General features: G+C 56.2%; 1 protein-coding gene across 3 annotated transcripts in view; it reads left to right on the top strand.

Annotated features, from left to right (window-relative positions):
* COPA (COPI coat complex subunit alpha) overlaps positions 1 to 14614 on the top strand; it is a 34137-nt gene extending 19523 nt beyond the window's left edge. For all 3 annotated transcript variants that reach the window (XM_038161980.1, XM_038161979.1, XM_038161978.1), the window contains exons 16-33: positions 90 to 175; positions 1057 to 1195; positions 2353 to 2515; positions 3474 to 3620; positions 5561 to 5750; positions 5834 to 5929; positions 6631 to 6719; positions 7273 to 7396; positions 8224 to 8313; positions 8397 to 8506; positions 8622 to 8699; positions 8839 to 8907; positions 9117 to 9253; positions 9884 to 10070; positions 11386 to 11496; positions 12216 to 12377; positions 12921 to 13115; positions 14128 to 14614. In XM_038161980.1, the coding sequence (XP_038017908.1) occupies positions 90 to 175; positions 1057 to 1195; positions 2353 to 2515; positions 3474 to 3620; positions 5561 to 5750; positions 5834 to 5929; positions 6631 to 6719; positions 7273 to 7396; positions 8224 to 8313; positions 8397 to 8506; positions 8622 to 8699; positions 8839 to 8907; positions 9117 to 9253; positions 9884 to 10070; positions 11386 to 11496; positions 12216 to 12377; positions 12921 to 13115; positions 14128 to 14187 (2233 nt within the window). In that variant the 3' untranslated portion in view covers positions 14188 to 14614. The remainder of the gene's footprint in view (positions 1 to 89; positions 176 to 1056; positions 1196 to 2352; positions 2516 to 3473; positions 3621 to 5560; positions 5751 to 5833; positions 5930 to 6630; positions 6720 to 7272; positions 7397 to 8223; positions 8314 to 8396; positions 8507 to 8621; positions 8700 to 8838; positions 8908 to 9116; positions 9254 to 9883; positions 10071 to 11385; positions 11497 to 12215; positions 12378 to 12920; positions 13116 to 14127) is intronic.
* Positions 14615 to 14722: the final 108 nt, after the last annotated feature.

A 14722-nucleotide genomic window follows, 5' to 3' on the forward strand; every position in this document is an offset into this window, starting at 1 on the left:
GCTGGGGTTTTTTGGGGTCCGCTGGGGTTTTTTGGGATCCGGGGCCGGGTTTTGGGCCATTCCCTGATCCCGGATCCGGGGTTTTCCAGGACTTTGGCCTCGGTGAAGATCTCCAAGGTGAAGTACGTGATCTGGTCGGCCGACATGTCCCACGTGGCCCTGCTGGCCAAGCACGGTGAGCCCCGGGGCAAAATCCCTTTTTTTTAATGGAACTTCCCGGTTTTTGATGGAATCCCAGTACTGGGGTCAACCTCGGAGAATCCAGAGGTTCCCCATTCCTGGAATTCCCGTTCCCGTTCCCATCCCAATCCCTGTTCTCATTCCCATTCCTGGAATTCCCGTTCTCGTATCCATTATTCCCATCCCAATCCCCTTCTCAATCCCATTCCTGTCATTCCCATCCCTGTAATTCTTGTCACTCCCGCAATTCCCATCATTCCCTCATTCCCATTGTTCCCACCATCCTATTATTCTCTCCGTTCCCATAATTCCCTCATTCCCGTCATTCCCATTATTCCCTCCTTTCCTGTCATTTCCTCCTTCCCTCATTCCCGTTATTCCCCTCATTCCCATAATTCCCTCATTCCCGTAATTCCCATCATTCCCATTAATCTCTCCGTTCCCTCATTCCCTCATTCCTGTCATTCCTGTTATTCCCTCATTCCCATCGTTCCTGTTACTCCCATTGTTCCCGTTATTCCCTCATTCCCGTTATTCCCTCATTCCTGTTATTCCCTAATTCGTGTCATTCCCATCATTCCTGTCATTCCCATTGTTCCCGTCATTCCGTCATTCCTGTCATTCCCGTTATTCCCATCGTTCCCGTTGTTCCTGTTGTTCCTGTCATTCCCTCATTCCTGTCATTCCCGTCGTTCCCGTCGTTCCTGTCATTCCCGTTATTCCTGTCATTCTCTCATTCCCATCATTCCCATCATTCCCTCATTCCCGTCGTTCCTGTTATTCCCTAATTCGTGTCATTCCCATCGTTCCCGCTATTCTGGTCGCTCCCGCAATTCCCACCATTCCCGTCATTCCCGTTATTCCCGCCGTTCCCAGCCATCCTGATCTGCAACCGGAAGCTGGAGTCGCTGTGCCAGATCCACGAGAACATCCGGGTGAAGAGCGGCGCCTGGGACGAGAGCGGCGTCTTCATCTACACCACCAGCAACCACATCAAATACGCCGTCACCTCGGGGTCAGCCGGGACCCCGCCGGGGGGACGGGAATTCCCGCCGGGATGGACGGGAATCCTCACCGAGGGATGGGAATTCTCATCAGGGGGATGGGAATTCTCACTGGGGGACGGGAATTCTCACTGGGGGGACGGGAATTCTCACCGGGATGGACGGGAATTCTCACCGGGATGACGGGAATTCTCACCGGGGGGCCGGGAATTCTCACCGGGATGCTGGGAATCCTCACCGGGGGGACGGGAATTCTCACCGGGATGCCAGGAATTCTCACCGGGGGGACGGGAATTCTCACTGGGATGGATGGGAATTCTCACCGGGATGATGGGAATCCTCACTGGGGGCTGGGAATTCTCACCGGGGGGACGGGAATCCTCACCGGGATGGACGGGAATTCTCACCGGGATGACGGGAATTCTCACCGGGATGGACGGGAATCCTCACCAGGGGGACGGGAATCCTCACCGGGATGCTGGGAATTCTCACCGGGATGCTGGGAATCCTCAGCGGGGGGACGGGAATTCTCACCGGGATGGACGGGAATCCTCACCGGGGGAACGGGAATTCTCACTGGGATGGATGGGAATTCTCACCGGGATGATGGGAATCCTCACCGGGGGCCAGGAATTCTCTCTGGGGGGCCGGGAATTCTCACCGGGGGGATGGGAGTTCCCTGGGATGGACGGGAGTTCCCTGGGATGGCAGGAATTCTCATCAGGATGGACGGGAATTCCCCAGGATGGATGGGAATTCTCACCGGGGTGCCGGGAATTCTCATCGGGATGGACGGGAATTCTCACCGGGATGGCCGGGAGTTCCCTGGGATGGCCGGGAGTTCCCCGGGATGCTGGGAATTCTCACCAGGATGGCGGGAATTCTCATTGGGATGGCTGGAATTCTCACCGGGATGGACGGGAATTCCCTGAGATGGCCAGGAATTCTCACTGGGATGGATGGGAGCTCCCCGGGATGGATGGGAGTTCCCTGGGATGGCCAGGAGTTCCCTGGGATGGCCGGGAATTTCTCAGAATGGCTGAGAGTTCCTTGGGACGGCCGGGAATTCTCACCGGGAACGCCCCCATGGGAACTCCCTGGGATGGCTGGGAATTCTGACCGGGAATTCTGACCGGGAATTCTGACCGGGAACGCCCCCGCGGCGCAGGGACCACGGGATCATCCGCACGCTGGACCTGCCGATCTACGTGACGCGGGTGAAGGGCAACAACGTGTACTGCCTGGACCGGGAGTGCCGGCCCCGCGTGCTCACCATCGACCCCACCGAGTTCCGCTTCAAGCTCGCCCTCATCAACAGGAAGTACGACGAGGTCAGGAAAGCCGGGAATGGGAGGAAACCCGGGATCGGGAATGGGGTCGGGAACGGGGGGAAGCGGGCGTGGGAATGGTGGGTCAGAATCGGGAGTGCATCGACCCCACGGAGTTCAGGCTCAAGCTCGCCCTCATCAATGGGGAGTATGATGAGGTCAGGAAACCTGGGAATGGGAGAAAACCTGGGATTGGGAATGGGGAAAACGGGGTTGGGAATGGGGTTGGGAATGGGGGAAGTGGGAGTGGGAATGGTGGGTCAAAATTGGGCGTGCCGGCCCCGCGTGCTCGGCATCGACCCCACAGAGTTCAGGCTCAAGCTCGCCCTCATCAATGGGGAGTATGATGAGGTCAGGAAACCTGGGAATGGGAGAAAATCCGGGATTGGGAGTGGGGAAAATGGGGTTGGGAATGAGGGAAAAGTGGGGTTGGGAATGGTGGAAAAACGCGGGTGAGCCCCGCGTGCTCACCATCGACCCCATCAAGTTCCGCTTCAAGCTCGCCCTCATCAATGGGAAGTGTGATGAGGTCAGGAAATCTGGGAATGGGAGAAAACCTGGGATTGGGAATGGGGAAAACGGGGTCGGGAATGAGGGAAAAGTGGAGGACTTCCTGAGGATTTTGGATTTGGGAATAGGGGCTGGCTAAAGCCTTTCCCAAGGACAGGAAAAGCCTTTCCCGAGGGTTTTTCGGAAGAGCCTTTCCTGAGGGATTTTTGTGAAGATCCTCTCCTGAGGGTTTTTGTGAAGATCCTCTCCCAAGGGTTTTTGGGAAGAGCCTTTTCCGAGGGATTTTGGGAAGATCCTCTCCCGAGGATTTTTGAGAAGATCCTTTCCCAAGGGTTTTTGGGAAGAGCCTTTCCCAGGAATGGAAAATCCTTTCCCGGGGTTTTTGGGAAGATCCTCTCCCGAGGGTTTTTGGGAAGAGCCTCTCCCGATGGGTCTGGGGGCCGCCCCGCAGGTGCTGCACATGGTGCGGAACGCCAAGCTGGTGGGGCAGTCGATCATCGCCTACCTGCAGCGCAAGGGCTACCCCGAGGTGGCTCTGCACTTCGTCAAGGACGAGAAGACGCGCTTCAGCCTGGCCCTGGAGTGCGGCAACATCGAGGTGACGTCGGAGTTCGGGACATTCCGGGGCGTTTCGGGGCGTTTTGGAATGTTTTGGGATGTTTTGGGATGTTTTGGGATGTTTTGGGATGTTTTGGGGAAATGCGCTTCAGCCTGGCCCTGGAGTGCGGCAACATCGAGGTGACGTTGAAATTCGGGGCGTTTTGGGATGTTTCGGTATGTTTTGGGACGTTTTGGGACGTTTCGGGATGTTTCGGGATGTTTCGGGACGTTTTGGGATGTTTTGGGATGTTTCGGTATGTTTTGGGACGTTTTGGGACGTTTTGGGACGTTTTGGGGAAACGCGCTTCAGCCTGGCCCCGGAGCGTGGCAACATCGAGGTGACGTTGGAGTTCGGGGCATTTTGGGATGTTTCGGGATGTTTTGGGATGTTTTGGGATGTTTCGGGACATTTCGGGATGTTTCGGGATCTTTTGGGGAAATGCCCTTCAGCCTGGCCCCGGAGCGTGGCAGCGTCGAGGTGCCGCGGGCACGGGGCTGCCTCGGGAGATTCCAGGGGATTTTGGGTGTTTTGGGACGTTTTTGGCCGTTCTGAGGTGTTTTGGGGACGTTCTGGGAAGTTTGGTTTCTGATGTTTTGGGGCGGTTTGGGGACATTCCCTGGCACAGCTCGCCCTGGAAGCAGCCAAGGCCCTGGACGACAAAGGCTGCCGGGGGAGGCGGCTCTGCTGCCATCCCTGCTCCCAGTCCCCATTCCCAATCCCTCTGACCCCATTCCCGATCCCTCTGACCCCATTCCCGATCCCTCTGACCCCATTCCCGATCCCTCTGACCCCATTCCCGATCCCTCTGACCCCATTCCTGATCCCTCTGACCCCATTCCCAATCCCTCTGACCCCATTCCTGATCCCTCTGACCCCATTCCCAGTCTCTCTAACCCCATTCCTGATTCCTCTGACCCCATTCCCGATCCCTCTGGCCCTGGAATTCCCTGGCACAAATCACGCTGGAGGCGGCCAAGGCTCTGAATGACAAGGGCTGCTGGGAGAAGCGGCTCTGCCACCATCCCTGCTCCCATTTCCCAGTTCTAACCCCATTCCCGACCCCTCTAACCGCATTCCCGATCCCCCTGACCCCGTTCCCGATCCCTCTAATCCCAAAATTCCTTGGGAACAGATCGCCCTGGAGGCAGCCAAGGCTCTGGACGACAAGGGCTGCTGGGAGAAGCTGGGCGAGGTGGCTCTGCTGCCATCCCTGCTCCTAATCCCAGAATTCCAGAATCCCCGCTCCCATTCCCCGTTCCCGATCCCTCTAATCCCAAAATTCCTTGGGAACAGATCGCGCTGGAGGCGGCCAAGGCTCTGGACGACAAGGGCTGCTGGGAGAAGTGGCGCTGCCGCCATCCCTGCTCCCATTTCCCAGTTCTAACCGCATTCCCGATCCCCCTGACCCCGTTCCCGATCCCTCTAATCCCGGAATTCCCTGGCACAGATCGCGCTGGAGGCGGCCAAGGCTCTGGACGACAAGGGCTGCTGGGAGAAGCGGCTCTGCCGCCATCCCTGCTCCCATTTCCCAGTTCTAACCCCATTCCCGATCCCCCTGACCCCGTTCCCGATCCCTCTAATCCCAGAATTCCCTGGCACAGATCGCGCTGGAGGCGGCCAAGGCTCTGGACGACAAGGGCTGCTGGGAGAAGCTGGGCGAGGTGGCTCTGCTGCCATCCCTGCTCCTAATCCCAGAATTCCAGAATCCCCGCTCCCATTCCCCATTCCCGATCCCTCTAATCCCAAAATTCCTTGGGAGCAGATTGCGCTGGAGGCGGCCAAGGCTCTGGACGACAAGGGCTGCTGGGAGAAGTGGCTCTGCTGCCATCCCTGCTCCCATTTCCCAGTTCTAACCCCATTCCCGACCCCTCTAACCCCATTCCCGATCCCCCTGACCCCGTTCCCGATCCCTCTAATCCCGGAATTCCCTGGCACAGATCGCGCTGGAGGCGGCCAAGGCTCTGGACGACAAGGGCTGCTGGGAGAAGCTGGGCGAGGTGGCTCTGCTGCAGGGCAACCACCAGGTGGTGGAGATGTGCTACCAGCGCACCAAGAACTTCGACCGCCTCTCCTTCCTCTACCTCATCACCGGCAACCTGGAGAAGCTCCGCAAGATGATGAAGATCGGTGGGCGCCCTTCCCGGCGGGAATTTTGGGTGGGGGGGGGCGGCCGGGCGGGGCGGCTGATTCCCGGTTTTCCCCCGGTGCAGCGGAGATCCGCAAGGACATGAGCGGGCACTACCAGAACGCGCTCTACCTGGGCGACGTGGCCGAGAGGGTGCGGATCCTGCGCAACTGCGGCCAGAGTGAGTCGCTCCGGGGGGAACCCCGGGAATTCCGGGCACGGGGAGCCGTTCCCAACGGGAATTCTGCCCTGCAGAGCTCAGGGAAAGCTCTTGGATCCCCAAACATTTCGAGTGGTCTTTCCCATTATTCCAGTGGCTATTCCCAGTATTCCCATTATTCCTGTGGTCGTTCCCATTATTTCAATGGTCATTCCCACTATTCCCATTATTCCAATGGCTATTCCCAGTATTTCCCTTTATTCCCGTGGTCATTCCCAGTATTCCAATGGCTATTCCCATTATTCCAATGGCTATTCCCAGTATTTCCCTTTATTCCCATGGTTATTCCCATTATTCCAATGGCTATTCCCAGTATTTCCCTTTATTCCCGTGGTCATTCCCAGTATTCCAATGGCTATTCCCATTATTCCAATGGCTATTCCCACTATTCCCATTATTCCAATGGCTATTCCCAGTATTCCCATTATTCCAATGGCTATTCCCAGTATTTCCCTTTATTCCCGTGGTTATTCCCATTATTCCAATGGCTATTCCCACTATTCCCATTATTCCAATGGCTATTCCCACTATTCCCATTATTCCTGTGGTTATTCCCATTATTCCTTGGTCATTCCCAGTATTTCCCGTTATTCCCGTGGTTATTCCCATTATTCCAATGGCTATTCCCGTGGTCATTCCCGTGGCCATTCCCGGTTTTCCAGAATCCCTGGCGTTCCTGACGGCCGCCACGCACGGGCTGGACGAGGAGGCCGAGAGCCTGCGGGAATCCTTCGATCCCGAGAAGGAGACGGTGGGAACGCTGGGAAAACTCCGGGAAAACTCCGGGAATCTGGGAGGGACGGGCACGGGAGAAATCCTGGGAAACTCCCGGAATTCGGGAAGGAGGGGAGGGATGGGAGCTCCTGGAAAACTCCTGGAATTCAGGAAGGTGGGGATGGAGGAAATCCTGGAAAACTCCTGGAATTTGGGAACAGTGGGATCCAGTGGGGAGAACTCCTGGAAAATTCCTGGAATTCAGGAAGGAGGGGATGGGAGGGTCCTGGAAATCTCCTGGAATTTGGGAAGGAGGGAATAGTGGGGATGGAGGAAATCCTGGAAAACTCCGGGAATTTGGGAAGGGAATAGGGGGATCCAGTGGGGATGGACTGCTGGAAAACTCCTGGAATTCAGGAAGGTGGGGATGGAGGAAATCCTGGAAAACTCCTGGAATTTGGGGAGGGAACAATAGCTTCCAGTGGGGAGAACTCCTGGAAAGCTCCAGGAATTTGGGAAGGAGGTGATCCCGGGATCCCAAAGAATGGGATTTTCCCGGCGCATCCCGACGTTTTCCCGGCGTGTCCCAGATCCCGGCCGTGGATCCCGAGGCGCGGCTGCTGCAGCCGCCGGCCCCGGTGCTGCCCCTGGACACCAACTGGCCCCTGCTGACCGTGTCCAAGGGCTTCTTCGAGGGCTCCATCGCCGGGAAAGGTCGGCATTCCCGGGATTCGGGATGAGAAACGGACCCGGGGAATGCTCTGGGAACGGGGGGAAAAGGGGCTGGAAAAGTGGGGAGGGATGTGGGGTGGGAGGGGGTGGGAATGGGATCAGGACTGGGAATGACCCCTGGGAATGGGATCAGGACTGGGATCAGGACTGGGATTGACCGCTGGGAATGGGATCAGGACTGGGATTGACCCCTGGGAATGGGATCAGGAATGGGATCAGGACTGGGAATGGGATCAGGACTGGGATTGATCCTGGGAATGGGATCAGGACTGGGATTGATCCTGGGAATGGGATCAGGACTGGGATTGATCCTGGGAATGGGATCAGGACTGGGAATGGGATCAGGACTGAGATTGACCCCTGGGAAGGGCCAGGGCCGTGTCCAGGTCTGGGAAGTCATGGAATGAGGGGCTGGAAAAGGGATCGGAGAATCCCGAGGGAGCTGGGGGGGCTCAGCCTGGAGAAAAGGGCGATCCAGGGGGGATTTGGGATCTGATCCCAGGGAATGGGGCAGGACAAGAGGGAACGGCCTCGAGCTGTGCAGGGTGGGAAATTTGGGATGACTTTTCCATGGGAAAAGGGCTGGGAAGCCTCGGAAGGGGCTCAGGGAGGGTTGGGTCCCCATCCCCGGAGCGGTCCGAGGAATCCCTGGAATTCTGGGGATGAACCCCACGGTCCTGGAGCTCTCCCCCACCCTCATAAATCCCGAAATTCCACAAAATCCCACCCCGAGATGGGACAGCACAGCGGCAGGGTGGGGTTTTCCCCTCCTGGAATTCTTTCCCAAGGGTCTTTCCCTGTTTTTTTAGGGAAAGGAGGAGCCCTGGCTGCTGACATCGACATTGACGCCGTGGGCACCGAGGGCTGGGGCGAGGACGCCGAGCTGCAGCTGGATGAAGGTGGGAAAATCCCGGAATTTTCCATGGGAAAACTCCATTCCCCCCGCCCGTGGGATCCCTCTGACATTCCCTGCTCCCTGCAGATGGATTCGTGGATGCCGGGGAAGGATTCGGAGAGGAAGGAACGGGAAAAGGCCAGGAGGAAGGAGGAGGATGGGAGGTGGAAGAAGATTTGGATCTTCCCCCCGAGCTGGTAGGAGAATCCTGGGGCATCCCAGCGCCAATTCCTTGGGAATTCGGGAAGCAGGGAATGTTCTGTGGGGTCATCCATCTGGGATTTCAGCTGGAATTCCGGGATTTTCCCTCAGGATGTCCCCGCTGGCCCCGCAGGAGCGGCTGAGGATGGATTCTTCGTGCCCCCCACCAAAGGCACCAGCCCAGCCCAGGTAAAATCCTGGATTTCCTCAGAAAACCGGAAATTTCCTCCTTTTCCTTTTTGGTTTTTTGTTTTGGGATTTGTGAGCCCGTTGTGGGAACTCTGGAGCCCATCCCAATCCCACCTGGATTCCCTCCCCTCTTGCCCAGGTGTGGTGCAACAATTCCCAGCTCCCCGTGGATCACATCCTGGCAGGATCCTTCGAGACAGCCATGAGGGTGAGTCTCCCATGGAATTTTTTAAGGAAAACCACCTCCTTTCCCTCTTTATTTTGCCTGCTCCACCCCGAATCCTCACTTTGCATCCCCCTGGGAATATTCCATCCCCGTTCTCCTGCAGATACGACGCCGAGCTCGGCTCGGCGCTGCCTGATCCCGGTTTTCCTGACCCAATCCATGATTTTTTTTTTTTTTTTTTTTCCCCTCAGCTGCTCCATGACCAGGTGGGAGTGACCAACTTCGGGCCCTACAAGCAGCTCTTCCTGCAGACCTTCTCCCGGGGCCGGACGACATTCCAGGCGCTTCCCAGCCTCCCCGCCATGTACGGATACCCACACCGCAACTGGTGAGCCCTTCCCACCTTCCAGGGGGTTTTCCAGGCTCTTCCTGGGGAGAAATCCTGGATTTATGAGCTTGGGAATGAAGTTGGCCAGTCCGAGCTGGACACTCGGAATTCCAGGAATTCCTTGGGGCAGCTCCCGGGATGGGGAAGAGCCAGAATTCCCGGTTTGTGGAGAGAGCTGGGAATTGTGGGGGGCAGAGATGGGTTTGGGGCTGAGCTCAGGGCAGAGTCCAGGGCTGGATCCTCATGGAATGAGGGGCTGGGAAGTGTCCAGGGAATGGAGCTGGAGCAGCTGGAAAAGGGAATGGAGAATCCTGAGGGAGCTGGGGGGGGGCTCAGCTGGGAGAAAAGGGGGATCCAGGGGGAATTTGTGATCTGATCCCAGGGAGCAGGGACGGGATGAGAGGCAGCTCCTCAAGTCGCACCAGGACAGGTTTAGCTTGGATATTCGGGGGAATTTTTCCATGGAAAAGCATTGGCAACCACTGGAAGGGACACAGTGGGGGGGGTGCATTCCCATCCCTGGAGGCAATTCCTGGGCTGCTCCTGGAATTCCATCCCGCCCTCACCGGGCCCACCACACACACGACCCTCGCTGCCCTCATCCCTGAATCCGGAATTTTGGGGCGGCAGGAAGGAGGCCGGGGTGAAGAACGCGCTGCCGGCCGTGGGGCTGAAGCTGAACGACCTCATCCAGCGGCTGCAGCTCTGCTACCAGCTGACCACGGCCGGCAAGTTCGAGGAGGCCGTGGAGAAATTCCGGCTGATCCTGCTCAGCGTGCCCCTGCTGGTGGTGGACAACAAGCAGGAGATCGCCGAGGTCAGCCGGGGGGGCGTCCCGGTGGGATTCCTGAGGGGAAATGGGGGATTCCTGAGCGGGAAATGTGGGAATTTGTGAGGGGGAAATGTGGGAATTCGTGAGGGGGAAATGGGGGATTCCTGAGGGGGAAATGGGAGATTCATGAGGGAGAAATGTGGGATTCCTGAGGGGGAAATGGGGGATTCCTGAGGGGGGAATGTGGGATTCCTGAGGGGGAAATGGGGGATTCGTGAGGGGGGAATGTGGGATTCCTGAGGGGGAAATGGGGGATTCCTGAGGGGGAAATGTGGGATTCCTGAGGGGGAAATGTGGGATTCCTGAGGGGGAAATGGGGGATTCATGAGGGGGAAATGTGGGAATTCGTGAGGGGGAAAATGTAGGAATTCCTGAGGGGGAAAATGTGGGGATCCTGCCCTGAAAAAAATGGAATTCCTGAGGGGGGAATGTGGGAATTTGTGTGGGGGAAATGTGGGAATTCGTGTGGGGGGAATGTGGGAATTCGTGTGGGGGGAATGTGGGGATCCTGCCCTGAAAAACATGGAGTTCTTGAGGGGGAAATGTGGGAATTCATGAGGGGGAAAATGTGGGGATTCATGAGGGGGAATATGTGGGAATTCGTGAGGGGGAAGTGTGGGGATCCTGCCCTGAAAAACATGGAATTCCTGAGGGGGAAAATATGGGAATCCTGCCCTGAAAAACATGGAATTCCTGAGGGGGAAATGTGGGAATCCTGCCCTGAAAAACATGGAATTCCTGAGGGGGAAAATATGGGAATCCTGCCCTGAAAAACATGGAATTCCTGAGGGGGAAATGTGGGAATTCGTGAGGGGGGAATGTGGGAATCCTGCCCTGAAAAACATGGAGTTCCTGAGGGGGAAATGTGGGATTCATGAGGGGGAAAATGTGGGAATTCGTGAGGGGGAAATGTGGGGATCCTGCCCTGAAAAACATGGAGTTCCTGAGGGGGAAAATGTGGGAGTTCCTGAGGGTGGAAACATGGAATTTGTGAGGGAAAAATGTGGGTTTTCTGAGGGAAAAATTGTGGAAATTCCTGAGGGGGAAATGTGGGATTCGTGAGGGGGAAATGTGGGAATCCTGCCTTGGAAAACATGGAATTCCTGAGGGGGGAAATGCGGGATTTCTGAGGGGGAAAATGTGAGAATTCCTGAGGGGAGAAGTGTGGGATTCCTGAGGGGAGAAATACGGGATTTCAGAGGGGGAAATTGTGGGATTCCTGAGGGAGGAACGTGGGATTCCCCATCCCGATCCCGGGGTGCCCCCAGGGAAGGGTTTGAGCCCCGGTTTTGTCCCAAAGGCACAGCAGCTGGTCGCCATATGCCGGGAATACATCGTGGGGTTGTCCATGGAGATCGAGAGGAAGAAGCTGCCCAAGGAGACGCTGGAGCAGCAGAAGAGGATATGTGAGGTGAGGAATTCCTGAGGGGGAAAACGTGGAATTCCTGAGGGGAAAACATGGAATTCCTGAGGGGGAAAACGTGGAATTCCTGAGGGGAAAACATGGAATTCCTGAAGGGGAAAACATGGAATTCCTGAGGGGGGAAGTGCAGGGTTCCTGAGGGGGTAAATGAGAGAATTCCTGAGAGGGAAAACATGGAATTCTTGAGGGGAAAACATGGAATTCCTGAGGGGGAAAACATGGAATTCCTGAGGGGAAAACATGGAATTCCTGAAGGGGAAAACATGGAATTCCTGAGGGGGGAAGTGCAGGGTTCCTGAGGGGGTAAATGAGAGAATTCCTGAGGGGGAAAACATGGAATTCCTGGGGGGGAAAATGTGGGAACTTCTGAGGGGGAAAACACAGAATTTCTGAGGGGAATATGTGGGAATTCCTGAGGAGGGAAATGTGGAATTCCTGAGGGAACAAATGAGGGAATTACTGAGGGGAAAACGGAATTTCTGAGGGGGAAATGTGGGATTTCTGAAGGGGAAAATGTGTGAATTTCTGAGGGGAAAAACACGGAATTCCCGAGGGGGAAATGTGAGATTCCTGAGGTGGTAAAAACCTCACTGGAAATTTGGAATTCTGCCTTCAACACAAACACAACAGGGAATAGAGGGTATCCCTGTCATAATTCCCGTTGTTCCCAAGGATTTTAACTGTATTCCCCGTGCTTTCCCTGGCAGATGGCCGCCTACTTCACGCACTCCAACCTGCAGCCCGTGCACATGATCCTGGTGCTCCGCACCGCCCTCAACCTCTTCTTCAAGCTCAAGAACTTCAAAAGCGCCGCCACCTTCGCCCGGCGCCTGCTCGAGCTCGGCCCCAAGCCCGAGGTGGCCCAGCAGGTGAGACCCCGAATGGCCCTGTCCCCAAATGGCTCTGTCCCCAGGTGGCCCTGTCCCCAGGTGGCCCTGTCCCCAAAGGGCCCTGTCCCCAAACCCAGCAGGTGAGACCCCAAATGGCCCTGTCCCCAAATGGCCCTGTCCCCAAATGGCCCTGTTCCCAATGGCCTTGTCCCCAAACCCAGCAGGTGAGACCCCGAATGGCCCTGTCCCCAAATGGCCCTGTCCCCAAATGGCCCTGTTCCCAATGGCCTTGTCCCCAAACCCAGCAGGTGAGACCCCGAATGGCCCTGTCCCCAATGGCCTTGTCCCCAAATGGCCCTGTCCCCAACTCAGGATGAGGTCCTCAGACGAGGTCCTCAAGGTGGGAAACACCCTTTTTGGGGTGTCCTTGTCCCCAAACCCCCGCCGTGACCCTTTTTGGGGTGTCCTTGTCCCCAAACCCCCGCCGTGACCCTTTTTGGGGTGTCCTTGTCCCCAAACCCTCGCCGTGACCCTTTTTTGGGGTGTCCCCCTTCCCCGTGCTGACGGCGGTGCCGTTCCCAGACGCGGAAGATCCTGGCGGCGTGCGAGAAGAACCCGGTCGACAGCCACCAGCTGAACTACGACCAGCACAACCCCTTCGACATCTGCGCCGCCTCCTACCGCCCCATCTACCGCGGCAAAGCCGTGGAGAAGTGTCCCCTCAGCGGGGCCTGCTACAGCCCCGAGTTCCGGGGACAGATCTGCCGCGTCACCACGGTGAGGGGACGCCGCTCGTTCCCGCCGAGCTGCGGGCTGGGAAGGATCAGGGTTTGGAGGTGGTTTGAGGGGACATTTTGGGGTTCCGGAGGGGGTCTGGGGTCTGTCCCACAAGGGAGGCCTGCAGGAGTTGGGCCTGGTTGGTCAGGAGGAGGCTGAGGGGGAATACTTCCCACCCATGGAAATATCTTCAATATCCATGGAAATATCTTCAATATCCATGGAAATACCTCAAATATCCATGGAAATATCTCCAGTATCCCCAAAATTCTCTTCTCTGGAGTGTTTCTCCCACAAGGGAGGCCTGCGGGAGTTGGGCCTGGTTGGTCGGGAGGAGGCTGAGGGGGAATACTTCCCACCCATGGAAATATCTTCAATATCCATGGAAATATCTTCAATATCCATGGAAATATCTTCAATATCCATGGAAATATCTCCAGTATCCCCAAAATTCTCTTCTCTGGAGTGTTTCTCCCACAAGGGAGGCCTGCGGGAGTTGGGCCTGGTTGGTCGGGAGGAGGCTGAGGGGGAATCTCGTCCATCCATGGAAATATCTCCAATATCCATGGAAATACCTCAAATATCCATAGAAATATCTCCAATATCCATGGAAATATCTCCAATATCCCCAAAATTCTCTCCTCTGAGGGGGGATTTGAGCTCTGGAGTGTTTCTCCCACAAGGGAGGCCTGTGGGAGTTGGGCCTGGTTGGTCGGGAGGAGGCTGAGGGGGAATCCTTCCCACCCATGGAAATATCTTCAATACCCATGGAAATACCATAAATATCTGTGGAAATATCTTAAATACCCCCTCAAATCCCTCAAATTTCCACACAAATCTCTCAAATTCCCACCCAAATCCCCCCCCAAGGGATCTCAGGATGCTCCCAAACCATTCCCGGTGCTCCCAGCACAGGCCCAGGAGTGACAGCCACAAACCCAACCCCTAAATCCCAAATTTTCACCCCTTAATCCCGATTTTTCACCCCTAAATCCTCTCTTTGTCGCTGCAGGTGACGGAGATCGGGAAGGACGTGCTGGGGCTGCGCATCAGCCCCCTCCAGTTCCGCTAGGAATTCTCCTGGATAAGGAAATTCCCACTCCCCCATCCCAGCTTCCCCCCACTCCCTCCCCTTGGCCGTTCCCATCCTCTCTTCCCGGTTTTTCCCCACTCTGGAATGCCAGATCGGGGATTTTTCCCCCACATTTAGCAGGAATGTTTTTCCTTCTTCCCAGAGCGGTTTTCCTGCGCTTTTATCCCATTTTTTTTCCAGAGGGGGAAGGGGGGCTCTTCCCAAATCCTGGTTGTGACACAACCACCTCTGCTCCCCTTAAAATCCCCGAAAATTTCTTGGAAATCCTGGGATTGGCTCCGTAGATCCCGAATCCAGGGAAGTCCTGCTCCCTCTGGAAGCGGCTCCGTGTTTGTTGACTCCTTCTGTTGTTGTCATGGCAACATAACGAGCTCCCCTCATTAATAAAGTTCGTTAATCACCTGGATTTTCCTGGTTTGCAGCTCAGGACACGCCAAAAAAAACCCCTGGAATTTGATCCCTTTTCCCACCTCTGCTTGGGGAGCTGGGAATTTTCCAGAGGACGGGATCAGCA

Source organism: Motacilla alba, chromosome 25 (genome assembly GCF_015832195.1).
Source record: "Motacilla alba alba isolate MOTALB_02 chromosome 25, Motacilla_alba_V1.0_pri, whole genome shotgun sequence".
Taxonomy (NCBI): Eukaryota; Metazoa; Chordata; class Aves; order Passeriformes; family Motacillidae; genus Motacilla; species Motacilla alba.